Consider the following 18909-nt stretch of genomic DNA (forward strand, 5'->3'; position numbering starts at 1 on the left):
GCAACAGTGCCCTCAGGAAAAGAGAATATGTAAGTAATTTTTTCTCCTGCTCCACCCTTGGCCCTAGGCAACGGCTAAAGATGATTGTGGTGGCAGGAATATGATCCACAGGTACCACTTAGGAACTGCTGTAGAAAAGCACACACTGATCAGAACAGCTTGCAGCACTGCTGTGCCTCCAATGCCAGAGAACTGGAGGGACCAACCCACTAAGTGGCACACTTTTAGTTATGGTATCTTCACATCAGTTACAAAAGAGAATATCCCTTAATGATCCTGTTACAGCACAAAGCAATCAGAGGAAACGCTGTGTATCAAACCTTTCATTTGCAGAACATCTGAAGGAAACAAAGTGAAAAATTCTGCATTTTGAATGTTGTTCTGGTGAAAAAACTATCATATAAAATATTTTTTTACTGCTATTTAAAGACAAATTCTGCTTGTCTCAAATCTGCACATAAATAGAGCTTTCAAAGTAAAAAGGATTTGAAAAGGAAATTATGTGAATTCAGACTATTTTTTCTTCACAAGTTAGCAATATTACTGTACTATGGTACTCCTACTAAAGATAAAATTAACTTTTTTTTTTTTTACCATGTACAGCATAGATTCGCTACAGCAATCAGCAGTGCTGCAGGTATTGCATGTTTAACCCCCATGCACAAAGTTGGCTTCTTAGAGGGAGGTTTTGTGCAGCTGTTGTTATGATACTGTGGAGTTGCTGGGAATGCTCTACAGAGCAATGCTGATATCATAATTGGCTTCCACAAAAGCACATTAATGCAGGCCGCCAGATAAAAGTGGGTCAGCTTCCACTTACCAGACAGCTTAGAATGAAAGGCCAAACTACACTGAAGAGAAAAAAATTTGTGTGGCAGCTATTAGGTACTAGGATAAATGTTTTTTATTTCATGTGGGAAGAAAGAGCTCATCTCTTAAATTCTTGAATATAAATGCTGAGCTGCTCTTTCATCTGAGCCTACAGTCACCCTTTGTTGGATGCAAATAACTAACACAGACCAAACTCTACTAACTGAAAAAGAAAACATGGCAACACACAGATTCCCATTGCACTCAGAAGAATTTACATATATTAGTGTTGCCAAAAAAATCCCACATAATGGACTCTGAAACAAGGTTTTAAACAGCATGAATAGCCTCATCTCCATGATCCCGGTGCTCTCTTATCAAAACGATTATAGGTCAAGGAGGGTGACAGAGATTTGCAAAGGAAGAGCATTTTGTGGTGATAGAACCGTATTCACAAACTTGCACGCTCACAAAGAAGAATTTCAAATTCTCCATCTCACATTCAAAGCTTTCTTCACCTCTCCTTTACTCTAAGCTCTGTCCTTGTCTCTTCTCATTCACTCCCTTCTGAGTCTTTGTCCTCCATTTGTGCTTCTCCTCTCCTGCTCACACTTCAGATTCCCTGGCACTGCTCAGACTTCTCTGTGCATGGAACAGCAGCTCCCCAAAACTTTGAGTCAAAAGAGTCCCACTGACTTTAGCAAGCTTTCACCTAATTCTGAACCAGACTTCCACTTTGCATTAGGATGTGAAAACTCACCTCTTGCACCAAACACTCCAGATACTGTTAAATGCAGAACAATAAAGTTTCCCGCAGGATCAGGAGACTTCTGCTAAATAACCACTGTATCTGTAAACCTTGAACTCCCCACGGCACTGGTATGTTATTCAGCTGGGTTCATTCTACTTACTACGCAGAGATGTGAACAGCACCAGCAAACAGACAACACCCATTTGTCATTTGAGAAGTTGGTCTTGCTTCACTCTGAGAAGACTTTTGGGTGCACCCCTATTTAGACACAATTTATCCTCAAATAAGCACATTCATCTCCCACTATTCCTGCTGTCTAGACAGACTACTAGGGCATATTCTCTAGAGCAAGGGTTAGATGGACTGAGACTCCCTTGAGAGCCCTTCCCAGACTCTAATTGACTTGATTGTTAGGCAATTTTTCCTGATGTCCAACTTAAATTTCTTTTTTGCTCAATTTCATCCTATCACTTCCAATTACGTCTGACTGAACTGCTCAAAACAATTCTCCTCTTTATCTGCTGACAATGCGGATGCAGCACACGCACCTCCTATTAGCACACCTTCACTTTGGAATTTATTGGCAATTCTGAGTATGGAGTTGACATTTTATGCTCACTTCCTACAGATGTCAGAGATATTTTATTATCCATGGAACACAACATAAGCCTGTGAATGTGTGTAGACAATACAGGGCCTTCCCCTGTGGTAATTAGAGAAAGAAAGCCTGAATGTAGCTAAGTTACCTTATGGAAAGAGACAGCTTAAGTGACAACATGGACTTGGAAAGTCTCTTTCCTTCTCTGTTCTTAAAGTAATGTTCAAAAAAATTGGGAAGATGAAGACAAAAGCAAGAAACTGAAACATCTTTCAAAGGAAAAATACTAATGGAAAAAGAAAAACTGTATTTCCCCAAACTACTTACTGGATTATGTTGCAGCAGAAACAATGACTTTTCCCCCAGTTTCTCAAAGAACACTGCAATTTAAAAAAACAATGGCTTGCTCCTACCCATCTAAAATTTCAGCTCAAGACATCTGATGACAATAAGCTACTGCACAAAATACTTCTTTAAGTTTGGTATTTTCAGGAAGAACAGGACATTATAATCTCTTCATATACTAAAATCTGACAGAAGCCACAGGAGGAAAAGAGCATCTGGAAAATGGTTATACATATAAATTGGATCCAAATACCTAAGGAACAATGGATTCGTTTCACAGGTGCACTGAACTGCATGATCGGTAGAGCCAGAAGTAGAGAGTCTGGCCTCCAACAGTAGAAAATGAACTACTGTAGGCTAAGTAGCCCATTACTGACTGTAGCCTTGGTAAGCTGTTCAGATCATGCCTACAAGAAGGGTTATATTCCACTTCCTCTGACAGCCCTCTGAGCTGCCAGGATATGAGGTAATGCCAGTCTAATAACAGTCTAATAACAGACACATTCGCATGTGGAGCCATCTACCTTCAGCCCTTTGGCCACATGTCCCTGGGGAAAACGCTTTACAGCCCTTGGAAGCGGGTACTCTGACTGGTACCTGGATGAGAAAGCAATGGCACAGAGTCAAGTTTGCCATGTTTTCAGAGGATGAAGATTTCCCTCAAGAGTGGAGAAATCTCCCCAGAAGTGGAGCTGCTGGAGACAGCTTTGCTATGCCTCTGCACTGCTCTGGTAAATTGGCGAAACCTTCTCCGGCACTGAGACCATGTATTGATACTAATCATTTTTTTTTTTTTTTTGCTGAATTTCTTCTACATAATTTGGATCTGAAGTGAACATATTTTCATATCTGCCCAGAACAGTTATGTAACAACAAGAGAAATGACACATAATCAATGAGCTTTGTGCCCATATACACACAGACTGCCTGCAGTCATAATTGCATGTGTGTTTTCACAGTAAATGTTTGTTAAGAGAAAGGATATACTGAGTTCACAGAATGTTAGTTTCCCATTATTATATGTAATTCCAAATAATAACAACTAAATAAGTTAAATTAAGAATTCAAAGCAAAGTGAGCTATAGGTATTTGGAGAATGTCAATCCGTTAGGTTCATTGTAGCTTCTCATTACTAATGAATCCCAACCACATTCTATTTGGGGAATTAAATGAAATGGGAAAATAGCCTAGGCAGTTCTCTTAACAGTAGTCAGAAATCAATACAGAGGTACTTGAATCAGCAATTTCCTGACTGACAGTCAATCTCATAAATGCTGTAATATGATTTTGAGCAAAGGCCACAGAATGAGTCATTTTATTTATAAGCTGGCATTGATGACAAGGTGAAGGACATCGTCACAGCTAAGGTGATAAGCTTAGCCCAACTACCACTGCTTACTTTCAGTCAGAGGTACAATGCCTTACCTGGCCTAGCTGTTCACAAGCTGTTTGATACTCAGCTCGCTGACAGAGGTCTTTCACACGCTGGTATTTGGGTAGAAAGTTTTCTTCTTGGGCATCTACCTTCTCATTCTCCCTTTTATGCAGCAGTTTACTGGAAAAGAAAAAAATAATAATTTTGGCATTACTATTAATTTCAAGATACACAAACAGTTTGCTGAAAAGGCTCACAGGTGTAGGTTATCTGCCAAGCCCACAGCATCACTGGTGGCCAAAACTTAGCAGTCCAGTAGAAACTAGCACTTGCCACCATCTCCGATAACACACAAGTTATTCATATCATGAACAGACGACACCAAGACAAGTGTGTTTCATGTCTGACTGATAGGCAGTAACAACAGTTGATACAAAGAGACAACACCCTCCTTGCTCTACAGGGCTGCAGTTAGCAAACCCTTCATGCCTCATGTTACGTAGTAAGGCAAAGGCATAGAGGGAATGGCCAGCAGATGAACAAGCGGATAGGAAAGGTTATTCATATTCCCAAGACACAAGAAGGAGGGTCAGGTGGGCAGCTACTGAAAGCAAAACAGGATGCCTTTCCATCTCTCAATTCAAGTAACACTCCCCTTCCCCCACCCAACAGAACATTTCTGCAGGCTCTAGGCAAAGGCCATACATTCCCTCCCATCACACAATCACCACCATTAGGCACACCGCAGTCCCAGCCCTGGCACAGCTAAATGGCTTTAGGTCTGTGGCAGAACACTGCTTTGGCTTTAGCCATTCAGTGTCCTTCTATTTAAAAAGACTAGGCTTTGTGATTAACACTTTCCTTACCCTCTTTCCACTAGGAACGAGTCTCTCCACACCTTCACCTTTTTCTTTAAATGGAACCTAGGAGGAAATGAGGAGAGGAAGAAGCAATTCCCACAAAACCAGTAATCAAGTTATGCCCGTTTTCTCTCCCACCCCTAATACAGATGAGAAATATTACATATAGCTGCACAAGGCAACATCCAGCTTTATGAAGCAGGCACATATGCCTGCAAATAATGAACAAACACAGGACAGATTTGTTCTCACAGGGACAAAATCTGCAACAGATTCACACAGTACAGCTATTTCAACATAAGCATGTTTAAGGCACAGGGGATTAACTGAATTATCCTTGATCACAAAGGATCGCAAATTAAATCAGGATTTCCTGACTCCAGTTTGGGCTTTTAACCCGCACACGACCCTCAAAGTATCTTGTTCTATAGCAGCTGCTCCTTTCCCCCTCTCCCTCCATCCAACTGCTTGTAAAGCAAATCTCCTTCTTCCCTTTTTCTGCTGATTTTCTCTAGCAAGCATCCAGTCTAATTCTCTTCCTCAGTCTTTTTCCAATGAAAGTATTGATGGAAAGTCTCAAATAATAACTGTGCAATTCTGAGTGCTACTCTGTCTTTATATTATAGTCTGATAAACAACCGATCCTTTCAACTCAATAATTCTACCATTTATTCAATATGAAATAGTTTGCTACAAATGATGACAGAGACATTTAAAATCTATAACTCACAGAGCTAAAGACCTTCACATGTAGCCTGCTCACTGCTACATAGATTACATTTAGTATATCCAGATGCCATATAGCTACTATATGAACCTGACAAAATGAAAATAAATAACTGAAGTCAGTCATATATTGCCAAATAGGTCTTTAGTTTTTCCAGTGAATGACGTACCCAATATAGATGGTAATTCTATGATAGTTTCCTTTCCATTTGCTCTATGTTGCTGAACTCTTGCTCAGTCTCCTGTACAGACACATGCATGTTCACATGTGCATTTCCATTTCTTACCTATTCACTGGTCTCTCAGAATCCAGAAGTTTTAGAATGGATTTACCATCCATATCAGATGGAATATCCAATCCAGCAATATCTAGAATTGTAGGTGCGAGATCAATATTCAACACAATGTGAGGATTCCTGAAAAAACATGAGAACCTGGTTTAAAGTCTATGCAATGGTACCAAGCAACTCCAGCTCTTCCACAGAGACCGAGGATCTGAGAAGGCTTATTTTGTGACATTTGCAAATAAAAAAAAAGGGGACACAATCCAATTCCTTTCCATGAAGGGAATTAAAATGTGAAATACAGTTGGATAGCCTCAAGAAATAAGTTGGATAGCCTCAAGAGCGTCTAATCTGAAGATTTAAAACTTTAGCACAAAGCATTTTTGAGAAAGTAAAGCAGTTCATAAAGCAAAGTTAGTTAATTATTGCAAAAGAGAGTTCAAAGGTCTTTCAAAACATGAGAAAGCATTGGAAAAACTCCTTGGGTGTCTTAGAGAATCAAAGGGTCTGCCAAATATGCTGACGACTTTATTAAAAAGTAGATTTGGCAGGTAGCACATGCTTTATCTGTTTCAAGATATGGTACAGAAATAAGTACTGAGACTGAGCTCATGTAACAGGAGGCATGTTCTGAAGAGAACATGAGGAGAAATACATTGCTAGACACTGCAGTACATAACTAGAAGTTGCTGTTAATGTAGAGTGTGAGATGGAAAAAGGAAAGGGATCAGGAATAAAAGAGGAAGCAGTTATGGAGAAAAAATGAAAAAAAAAGAAAGAAAATAAAAGCACAGTTTTAATTGACAGAATATCAATCTTCCCAAGTGCACAGTTATCCACTCTGCAAACAGGCATGCCCTGTTACTTAGCAGAGTACGGCATATGCTGTTCAGTCACTACAGCTAACAGAACAATATTTGAACTTAAACTATCTTCAGATTTGGTATAAACAATAGCATCAACTCCTGACTAGTACACACAGCTCCTGTCCTCAAATCCCTTGGACCGCCACAGCCAAATATGAGCGAGTTCACGGATCAGAGCATCCAGTCGCACAGCCTGGCATTCAGTAGCTAAATGAATGCCCCGATTTCTAACCACGTGACTTGGTTTTACTATGGGCCTGTTTTTTCAGAATTGTTTTCAGTTTATGTTGAACCTTACAAACTTATTTCACATACGTCTATGATAGCATTGTGTAATTACTCACCGTATTACATATATACATACTGTTTATCAGCTGTGTACTATTTCTTTTCCTTATTTCTTTAAAAAAAAAAATTCAAGGAAGGCACTCAATTTCTTACAAGTGGGGAAAAAAAAAAAAAAAAGAAAGTGAGCATAATGCTATACAGACAGCCTTCTACAGCACTGAACATAAAGAATCACTGTACTATGATTGCAGGCGCAAAGGAAGGATGGGACCAGATGGGCTGCTATACGTGTCAGTGCAGAGTTCTAGCTCAAAACACAGGACAGAAGAAAGCTGCTGGATTCACACTAATTAATGAGACAGCACTTAAAAATGACTACATTTTTGAGCGAGCGAGCAAACAGGCACTGACAAGAGCATGGATGATAAATTAAACTGATGTACCTAATTTGATTTTAATTACTAATAATTGTGATGTAGCATATTTGGTAACAGAAATGAGAGCTTACTAATGACTTGCTACAGTGACTGCTATTAAATCTTGGTTGGTATCAAAAGGGAGTCATGACAATTATTCTGCAGAAGAAACATAAGGTTCATGCAAAACATGGATGACTGAAGTTCTATCATTTAAAGAAAATCAGGCTGAAAGGGAGGATGAATTTATTATCTGACATATTCCCCCTCCAAGGTATTTTATCCTGTTCTTCCTATTTGTTGTAGTGTGATGGGCTCTGTTCTGTTAGACTGTCAGGCTGACGTCTCTGATTCTAATAGAGAGTTTTTTTCATCTTCAGAAGCCACTGAAAAATAAAATCCAGTGGGAAGGTTACACACGTATGTCTGAGTGTAAAGACCCTTGAAGTGGAGCGGACAGGAGGTGGCTGGTCTCTAGCACTGCGTGTTGCAGAAAAACCAGCTTAGTCCGCTTGGGCCACATTAGCATCGCCTCTCCAGCAAGACCAAAAGCTGCAGTCGAACGGAAAGACAGCAGCATGTTCGTAGAAGGCTAATCCAGCTCATCTGAAATTCTGTGCTGCTGCAGACAAACTTCTTTCAGCGCTGAGGTAACACATTTAATTCCACCTGAAGAATCTCTCCTCTGCTTTTTAGAGAATTAAGATGGTTTTTCACATGCATAACTGTTGTAATTAGACACAGTGCAATATCTATGGAATTTAACATTTTTGTGCCTACTGATAATGTGAATCAATGAATTTAACCAGCAAACGGAATGAAATTTTTTTAATAACTATTTGCTACCGTATTACACACTAGATCTGTTCCTCTGCGCTGAAGAAAAAAATTGTGTGCAATACTTTGTGTGCATTAATTATGCTAAAACATGCACACTGATATAAATAAAAGGCAGCAAATTATGGCACTCTGTCCAAAATCATTACTTAAGTGCAAATATTTGCTATTGAAATAATTGCTTAGAAAGTATATTTACATAATTTCTCAGCTGATCAAAGCTACCATTTTAATTAACAATCATATTCTGCATGCTTGCATGCATCCAACAAACAGCCCTAATCATGTAATCTCAAAGGATGAGACAAAAAGAATCTTTTTGTGGATGACAATATATGAACTATTATGTACATTCTCCTTCATAAACTAATAATTATCTACTGTGGTAGGGAACATTATACAATATATTTTTTTTTACCTTGAAAATGTCACCTCTCAAAAGGAAACAAGCATTTCCAAGATTGGACATTTTTCAAAGTGGCTTTTTTCAACTACATGTACAAAAGTGTGCTTGCACATCTAGGCAAGCAAAAAGGCAATAACCTTGACTATGTTATACCAGCACATGCTATCAGTTCTGCTGTCTGGGTAGCCAGATTTTTCTGCCAAAGATGAGCAGGAAGTCAGTCAGGATGAGCAGAACTTTGTGCCTCCATTTGGATGCCAGGTCAATACAACTAGAAATGTGAACTTAAAGCATTTTTCTAGTGACTATATACATATACACACATACAACAGCCAAGCACTTACAGGGATCCAGCCTCCACATTTGGACCTCGGACATAGAAAGGAACTCTGATATCGAACTCATATGGCATGGACTTCCCTTTCACCAGCCCAAACTGCCCAATATGATAACCATGGTCTGCAGTATATATTATATATGTGTTGTCCAGTTCACCTGTTTCAACCAATGTATTGTAAATCTGAAAAAAAAGCAAAACAAAATATGAAATTCATTCCGCTGAGTAGTGCTATACGTAGAATATTGGATATAATTTTCTGCCTATGTGTAATATACAAATAAATAACAACAGTTCAGGATGGCACCAAGTTATCACAATGAACCATTCTCAATGATCCATGATCACATAATAAATTTACTAACTGAATATCATGGCTCTTGCAAGGCAAACTTCTGGTTTCTGTTTTAAGGTAAACACAGTAGTATGCCATATTGTACAAAGTGTTTGGGTTCAGTATTTTGCATGAGAACTGTCAAGACAGTACTAAATACATACGGTAACAGAGATAAAGGTTTCAAGCTGATAAGCATTTTTGAAGTTCTCTCCACCTTTATCTTTTTCCTGCAGCAAATAATTTCAGTAAAATGACAACATTTTGAACCTCACATTATTTAAGCAACACTTAATGGTCTTGCCTTCAGACAAATGAGTCCTCATTATGCAGAATATTTGCAAAATCTCTTCCAGACAAATATCACTCAGTCATACTCTCTCAGTAGCTGGAGAACTAACATGGCAAATTTAGAGGAGATTTAATCTGTTTGTGGTTCCTTCTATGGATTTACATGAGAATCTTTATGTGAAATGTACCATTGTGAGCAACACAGATCAATTTTTTATGTAACATTTTCATTTACAAAGGTATGAAAGTGGTGTGACACCACCAAAGTGCCTCACACAGACTCAGCACACATCAGCACAGAAAATAAACTCTGTTATTGTTGTTTTAGTGTGGTTTTTTTTTTTGTTCTTTTGTGGGTTTGTTTGTTTTTGTTTTGGTTTGGTTTTTCTTCTTGCTTTTTTTTTATTTTGAAAGACTATTAAATGCCTACAATTCAGTAGAAAAGATCAAGCTAACTTCGCAATTACAACTAAGAAGCAACCCAACTGATAGTGCCTGCAGTGAATCACCCAAAGTGAAACCAGTTTACTAACCAGAATATGAAAATAGTGTAGTAAAATAGCCAATCTCCCCTAATGTTGGTATCTGATCCATCTAAACAGGTTCATTAATATGAACTAGAGATCATACTAACCTGAATCAGTAATTATAAGATATTACTAACAAGTTGATGCAATGCCGTCCAGATAGTCTCATCTTTGCCTTACAAGACTCCTCTTATTTTATGTTCTACCTTTTTTTTTTTTGAATAAGAACAATGAGAGATAAGCAGTAAATTGCAACACCTTTAAATTCACCTTCTTACAACTGGAAACTCATTCTTTTTCAGAGTAGCTTTTACCTAATTTAAATGTTTCTGTTCAAGACACCCAGCTTGCACTAAGAGATTTCATTGTTTCATAATCCAGGCTTAATTAAAATAATATCTCCCCATATATTTATTTACTTCTAACATTGTAACATTCTGGACCTGGTTTACCATGGGATAGCAGCATCATTTTTTGCTGCTGCTGTTCTTCTCTAAGAAACTCAGTGTTACGGGACCAAAACATGGTCACAGTTAGGTAGGTATTTCCAATAGGTTGTAGGATGACTTTTCACAATCAGATGATACATTTTTAGAATTTATGATGCACTTTTTTTCAGGCGATCTCTCCCTCTTCCCCTTAATCAATAGTGGCTCTGTGGCAACAAATCACCTCACACTACCCAGCTCATGGTCCCTGTCTTTAGGAGATGAGAATCCTTACACATTGAACAGAGAGAAAATCCTCAGAGGTGAGAAGATTAAACACTTAAAAATTGAAGCAGTCCTTTTCCTTCCTTCCCCCTTATCTTCACATGCAACACAGCGTGGAACTTAACTCAAGAAACAAGCATCTGTTCAGAAAAAAAAAAAAAAAGGGACTACTAATCTTACCATCTCCATAGAGTCATCCACAGACATGAGTGTTTGAAGGCGCTTTCTCTGTAGCATGTTAGTGAACTCCATGTGTATAGGTTTCATGGGACCTGTATACCTCATTATCCAGTGCTTGTCCGGGTTTGGAGCATAGTTATAACTGGGAGTGCTAAGGAACAGAGAGAAAAATCAGAATGTTTTAGCACTGTAGAAAAAACAATAGTAATGTGTACCAATAATTTCTGTTTGATCAACACTATACAACTTACTCTCTGAGGTGCACAAGAAAATATTAGATTTAGATTGGAAAAGTCTTATACTTTTATGTTCTATACGAAAGATGAGAGAATAAAAACAACTCTGTGGGGAATAAAATCTATTACAATACTAAATATACATTGTTTTTGCAGTGTCTTCAGACTAACATGGATATATTTCAAAGCCAAGAGACTAGCCTCAGAAGTCCAACTCCAAAAGCAGGATCTGGATGAAGCACGTACTATAGAGTCCCTACTTGTGTAACTGCTTTGCTTTCACTCTACCCACATTAGCACCAAATATTATGGCTTGTGCAAGCTGTTTAACAATAACCACGGAACTTGCTGAAAAGGTTCTACTGTGTTCTTTAACAGTTTTTTTTAATTCAACATGATTGGCTACTTAAACACTTTCACACTCGTGTACCCAGATGAGCACAGGCACCCTACCTGGTGGTATCAAACTGCATGTGAGCTCATGGCAAGCAGAAGTGGATACATAGCCGGGTTTTAAAGACCTGCCAAGAAAAGCAGGGGTGAGGGGAAACAGGACTGTATCTTGCAGACGCTTTCCAGCCACCATCATCAGAAACTTTAATTAAAGTCCCTGCAAAATCCCAAGAGCTGGATTCAATGTCCTCCTGGAATCTCACAGTCCCTCCAAGTTCTCATGATCCCGTGACACCATTAAATTGATGAGGAGAAATATCACAGATTGTCCATAATTTCATGCTGTTGGCAGTTCCACAGATTGCTTTTCTGTGCATAATTATATTGCTCTAGGTTAGCTGGATCTAAACAAAAAATTTATTTTGGTATATTATTACCATGATGTTGACTCTGCATCACCAGCTCACTAGAAAGCTATATTCTAGCTCACATTTGCAAAGAATATTATTTTTACCTACTATATCTATTCCTAAGAAGTTTGTTATTACTTAAGATTGAGAACCACCTTGGTTGAGTCTAAAATATTAAAAATGACTTTTCCTAAGGGATTTGTTGAGGCTTTTTACATTCAAAGCAATAAACTCAGTCTATGCAAATGTACAAGCCAAGAGGGTGACACAGTAATACAGGAAAAGTAGTAATTATTCAGTTATTTTCTTCTTCCCAACACAATTTCCTGATAAATTCAGCTCCTATTTGGCAAATATCTACTCTCAGTTTTGCGTATGCAACAGAGAGGCAGGGCAAGTTATTAATATAAACAATAGTAATATAAGTTGAAACTTCTCCTCTAAATACTGTCTATCTAATGTATATTTGAATATGACAGGTAGTCTTAAGAGTTTTAATATAAATATGAAATTAATAATCTGACAGTGAAACGTTTTATGCCAAAAGCCTCTGTTAGATGCTATCTGAAAAATGTGCGTAGGTGGCAAATGGAGGCTTCTTCATATAGGGAGGAAAGTGCTGGTGTTTATTCTCTCTGTATTGTTAATAGCCTCTTGAATTTCAGAATGTTATTGTGGCTAAAATAATGACATTGCTCCTTTGAAAATGCTGACAGTTATGGAAACTGTTGCTATGTGATGTCCAGAATGAATAAAAAAATGCTTGGCAAATTCCTTTTCAGCTTACTTTGTGATTTCCTGGCTGATTTGAAACCTCCCGCTGTTTAATCCAACCAAAGTCTGTGATTTTCTTTGATTACTACAAATGTAACCCTCTTACAGTTAACAGATTTGTCTGTCTTACAGGAAAAATACACAAATAGAACCTTCCTAGAAGTTGGTTAAGACAACCTCTTCAAATGTACTCAGAAGATAAGTCCTAGTCTGATTGCATTTGACCTTGGAAAAGATGGGTGGTAACGTGCACCCTCTACAAAAATAACATTCCTGATGACTCTTACAAACTGCCCAGCTGTTGCATTCTCTGCAGCTACAGGCAGTAAAAAAAGGAAAACCAGGCATGTAGGCTAGAGATTGGCTACGTGAATCTTGGTTGACATGAATAATTTTCCAAGAGAAAAGCCTGCAAATCCAGATGAAAAGGAGCTCTATAGAATGAGATGGAGAGAGACTGCAGTTTAGGGTGGAACAGCCACAGCAGCTAGCATATGTAACAGCAGAAACAAGAGAACAACAGCATAAATTAGCAACAGAAGCAGACACCAGAGTTCCCAAGCAAAGTACTCTGATGTCAGTCTATGCTAAAATCCACACCACTAACTTCTAGCTGTCACCAGCAATGCTACCCAATGCAGTATGTATGGCACCCAGCGTAAGCAATCCAGTCACACCTTCTCCGGGCTTTGTGGACAGAGCTCAGGAATCCGCTTGCAGACTGTGCCGGCGCTGCCACAAGAAGAGGTACAGAAGCAGGCCAGGCTGTGTACTGCCTTCCGCTGCTGGGACCAGGCAAACACTTGCTTCAAGGTATAGCTTACCGCTTTACGGCAATTCGTAACAAGTGTTCTGCCTGTGTTCTCGTCCTTCCCTACTGTATCCACAGATAACAAAACTGTCAACTGCCCACACTCCTTTATTATCGACAGATTTATCTGTCACTGAGGGATTCCTTGGAATGTGGGAACAAGGGTAAAAATGGAAAGCTGGAACTAATTTGTATGTGCAGTGACGGAATGATGCATGTTCTGCATTTTTACATTTAATCTTAAACCAGGGCAATGAAAATCCTTACAAATTATTATTATGCAGTGCTGTGAGAATTGTCTAGAAAGAGACCGGCAGTTTCTTTGCACAAGATGTACACAAATTCCTATTTTTTGTTAAAATCTAAACCAAAACCACAGTTCCTTAATCTACTAAGATAATTTTGTTTCGTTACAAACATAACTTGCTTCCCCAAAGTGATACTTCCTTTAAAATTGTTATCATTGTAAAATAAGTCACCTACAATTAAAAACAGTTTTGTGCAACTACTTTATAATCTAATTTGTGTGAAAAATGAAATATAAACTATGAGCAAAAAAAAAAAAAAAAGAAAAAAAAAAAAAAAGATGTATTTTATATTTTTCGTTGCTGGCCTTCCTCAAATCCTTCTACTCTTTTTCATTCGACCAGCATAATTAAATTGCCACAGAACGTTGCTTGATAAATGGTTATCACCTCTGCGATATGAATGCCTTCCAAAAGAACTCCTAATAAGACTGAGGTCAATACTGAGTATAAGCTGTAGTAGAAGTTGCTCATTTGGCATTTTTGTAATTTTCATTTGAAAGAAAATAAATGAACATAAGACAGCAAACAAACATGAAATACTGCATTGCTGTAGATCTGCAACACAGATTCTCTTTGGTAGCTACGCAATACCTAGACAATAGAACAAAGGAAGCTTTTTCTCTCAGACTCTCATTTTAAATAAAACAAAAAAGCTCTAATGGATTTCACTGGACTTTGGACTAATCCTGAGCAGCTTTGGCTACCAATTGACTATTATTTCCATCAGTTCCCAGTTCCTTCACAAATCAAAAATAAAACCGAATTCCCTTTAAAAAAAATTTAAAAAATTAATTCATGTAGGAAGAAAGTTACAAATGTTGAACATCAATGAAGGCTTGAAGTCAGCAATTAGAAAAATATTTGAAGGTTTTCATTGCGCGAAAAGGCAATTTGGGAGAATCGTTCATTTATCAGCACGCAAGGAGAGGCCTGTAATTGAGCCTTACAGAACTACACCTGTAAAATGTGTCTGTGCTATAAACAAGAACTGTCTCATCGCGATGTTTCACTGGAGCTTATCAACATGTTAACTCCGTAACTGAGTGACACTGCTTCTGGGATCTGTTCAAGACATCTTACTGGGTCGTGTACAGACACACCAGCTCATTCAGAAATAGCTTGTCTACTCCGGTGCTGCAGGGCTGTATTTCCCCTCTTTCCACATATGAAACAGGAGTCATTAGTATTGCACACTGTGTGATTTTCGGTAATAATCATAAAATAATATAGTTTATGCATAAGGACACAGAGATAGAGTTTCTTCCCCTGAAGAGACTACAGCCCGAGAATCAGATTTTTATCCCCCTGCTTGAAATAAATCAGTGCTTTACTTCCGAAATAGGCTGTAACAACATCCAAGGAATTTAACATGAATCTTTCCATTTGCCTGAGTGAGCTACAATCCTGAGTTCTAGATGCAGTAGTCATTCTCAAGATACTTGTACTAGTCTGAAGAGGTTAAAAAAAAAAAAAAAAAAAATTTGAAACTCCTTTTATATGTTTAAGAGTATTATAAAGCAAACATTGTTCCACCAGATGTATCCAGGACTTCTATACTCCTGAACCTGGAAATGAAAGGGTTTTATTTTTCCTTACATGTGTTGTGAGGCATTAGGAAAGAGATGTGAGTACTGAGGGGCTGAATCTTCAGGGCCGTGAGGAGCAGCATGGCTTATAACCATCAGCACAGGCCTGTGAGGGTACATCTTCTTCGAGATTCTGAAGAAGGTAATACTGTCATTGGTAATCAGATCAGTTAGATAATCCTGCAAGTAGAAGTAAAAGTATAATGAGATACTTGAAAAAATAATTTCAGGTTGGGGGATGAGGTGGGAAGGGAAGGTCTGAGGTATCATAAAAAAAAATGGGAAAAAAGAAGCTACTTCACGCAGAACGGGAGGAGGAAGGAGTAAGTTATAGATGTTAAAACTTCAAAAACTAAATCCAAATCATTCTTTCTTCAGTGTCTAGAAATACGAAAAGCAACAGCTTCCTCTCAGAAATTAATGACACTAAAGAAGATCAAACAGGATTCATTCTTCCCAGAGTATGTAATTACATGATGAAGATCACAATACTAAATACAATGACAAGGTATTAGTTACAAAAATAGAAAGTTACAAGTAAATTTCTTTGCTGCTTGGTTTCAATATCTTCAAGGTGTATAGTCTGATCTTGCGTCACAAAAGTAGTCTGAAAATCCAAATGGCTTGATGTTCATTTTTCTCAACCTCCCTCTGAACTAGAAATCACTAAAGTCAGAAGATCCTGGGCTAATTGGACCAAAAATTTAACTCAATATTATACAGACACAGTGACAATCTGGTAGAGGTATAGCTCTATCACATAAATTGCCGGTAATTTAGAAAACTTCCTTGGGAAGATAAGGAGTATCTTTCTATTTTCTAAGAATTATCATTGAAATTCTGGTATCTGTTGGAGCTATATGGATTGAAGACAGGATTTTTAAGGACAAGAAATGTTCTCTCTTTGGCTGCATCATAGGAAATATTGCAAATATTAATACACCTCAGACACGAGTAGGATATGAAACTGCACATTTAAAAAACGAAATAACAACTTGAATGTCACAGCTGAATGCAAAATCAGACATAACATCTGCCCCTGGTCAAGTGAACATGTACAAGGTGTGGTACACACTGGACAGCATCTCCTTTTAAGTTACAGCTCTCTGCTGTCATTGTTCCTCATATCAGTCAGCTCATCCATCACAGAAAGCCTTATTCATCACCTGTATTTACTTCCCCAAGTTATCTCCTGTGTATCCCAGAATAAGGCTGGCAAAGTCTCCATTTATAATTTCACACATTGGTCCCAACATGAGGAATGTCTGTTACCAAACTGCCATGATTCTGACTGTTATTGAGATGACATTTTCACTCATGAAACCAGGTGTAAATAGGCGTAACACCAAAGTTAACTGAATCACCTCAATTCAGAAGCATATGCAGATGAAGGGAGAACGTACAGTAAGCCAGACCAAAGCAAAACGGACTTCTAAAGATACTTCTGACATCCGAGACCATTCTCATAGCTGAGAGCAAATACTGGAGTGCACGCAAAACTGCATTGACATTTGTGTAAAATGTGCCTGATCTTTAAGCTGGTTGGTCATTTTCTCGAGTATGTAACTCATCTTTGAGTTAGCCACTACAAGAGCATAGTTTTCAAACTTCATGTTGAAGGTGAACGTTTTCACCTGGTCAAAGTGAAAAAAATTCAAATTTAATATTGCAAACCCAGTGCTTACCAGGCCAAAAGACCAAACAGAAACACTTCCTGTAACTGATGTCTTTTTTTAAAAGCTCCAGATTGTAGAAGTTGCAGTAGACTGTGCAAATGCATACAAAGCTAAATTAATCTTAAAAAGCTGACAGAAATTGAAAAAGAAAAATCCCATTAGAAAATCTGAAAAAAACAGTGAAGATTTGATTTTCAGAGGATAAGTGCTTAGCAGTTACTTTGGAGGACAGAATCAGTAGTGTTTTTTCCTAGTTTTCCACTGGCACATAATTAACATTAAACACGTCAAGTAGATAAGGCTAAAAAATAATCTGATTATATTGTTCATTGGTGGAAAATTAAGTTTCCAGCAACAAAAATGGCAGGAAAGAAAGAGAAGCAGTCTTGTATTTCAGCTTCTGTTTGTTCATTTGAACTCCAGCGTTAACATCAACAAGTGCTGTTGCTCTGTTTACCACCATAGTTGTGTATTGGACAAGAATATGAAGATTATCATAACATTTATATTTTCATCAGACTTTTTTTTCTTTATTTGTTACTGAACTCCATAAGAAAAGCTAAACCAAGCGCAAACCTAAACATTTTCAAGTATTGCATACACAAAACAGAGCTGAGAATACTGGAACATGAAGTTCCCTGTTGACTCCTTCGTGCAATGGGGAACAATGTCCTACGAAACACTTGCCTAACACTGTTCTACCCAAGATAAATTTCAATCATATTTTTGGTACATGGCTGTAGAGACTAGCTTTCTCATTCTTCATAGAGAGGAAGGGAAACAAAAGACAAATAATTCTGTACATGAGTTGCCCCTTCCCCTTAGCAGCTGGCGACAGAAAAGGAAACCCTAGAAGCCTGTTAGGTTTTATCTTCCAACACAAATACATTCAGTTAAAAATGGCAAATGGGGGAGTGGAAGGGGGAAAAAAATCACACAGACCTCAACCTTTTAAAGGAAAAACTGACTGTGAACACATTGCTAATGAATCATGAATATGGAGGCAGGATTTGTGCTGATAAGAGAGGGCGAACAGAATCCCTGTTAAGCAAACACACCTCATAAATCAGTATCGCTCCAGAGTGAGTCAACTTCATAATCTGTACACTACATAACTACAGCAGTTTATAGACACGTTTATTTAGCATCGTACTTCAGAGACAATTGAAGCCATTTTAGGAATTCACAAAAGCTACTTCCTTTGGAAAGGTAACATTTTTGGCTGAAATAAACATCCCCTGACTGCAAACAGGTAACTGTTTCAACTGCTAACATGAGCTAGATGAGGAAAAAAAAATACACCGCACTTGACAATGACTATCAAGCATTTTAGTAAGTTTGACCAGGGTATAACACCCTTACAAGGATATCAGGAAACATATGTGTCTGCAACAATGCACAGAGATATAAGTTTCTTGGAGAGAGTCCAGAAGAGGCCACAGAAATGATCAGAGGGCTGGAGCACCTCTCCTATGAGGGCAGGCCGAGAGATCTGGGGCTCGAGGGAAACCTTATAGCAGCCTTCCAGTACCTAAAGGGGGCCTATGAGAAAGCTGGGGACAAACATTTTACCCAGACCTGTTGTGACAGGACAAGGGGTAATGGTTTTAAACTAAAAGACGGTAAATTTAGATTAGACATAAGGAAGGCATTTTTTACACTGAGGGTGGTGGAACACCAGCCCAGGTTGCCCAGAGAGGTGGTTGATGCCCCAGCCCTGGAAGCACTTAAGGTTAGGTTGGATGGGGCTCTGAGCAACCTGATCTGGTTA

The 18909-nt window shown here is 38.3% G+C and overlaps 1 protein-coding gene across 2 annotated transcripts in view; it reads right to left on the reverse strand.

The window, feature by feature from the left end:
* The window catches only part of SULF2 (sulfatase 2), a 63049-nt gene that overhangs the window by 24040 nt on the left and 20100 nt on the right, over positions 1–18909 (reverse strand). For both annotated transcript variants that reach the window (XM_086761025.1, XM_086761024.1), the window contains exons 4-9: positions 15473–15642; positions 10945–11095; positions 8907–9082; positions 5753–5881; positions 4746–4802; positions 3930–4059 (exon numbers count right to left, since the gene is read on the reverse strand). In XM_086761025.1, coding sequence (XP_086617151.1) covers positions 3930–4059; positions 4746–4802; positions 5753–5881; positions 8907–9082; positions 10945–11095; positions 15473–15642 — 813 coding nt within the window. The remainder of the gene's footprint in view (positions 1–3929; positions 4060–4745; positions 4803–5752; positions 5882–8906; positions 9083–10944; positions 11096–15472; positions 15643–18909) is intronic.

This window comes from Chlamydotis macqueenii, chromosome 16, assembly GCF_036417535.1.
Source record: "Chlamydotis macqueenii isolate bChlMac1 chromosome 16, bChlMac1.mat, whole genome shotgun sequence".
NCBI lineage: Eukaryota > Metazoa > Chordata > Aves > Otidiformes > Otididae > Chlamydotis > Chlamydotis macqueenii.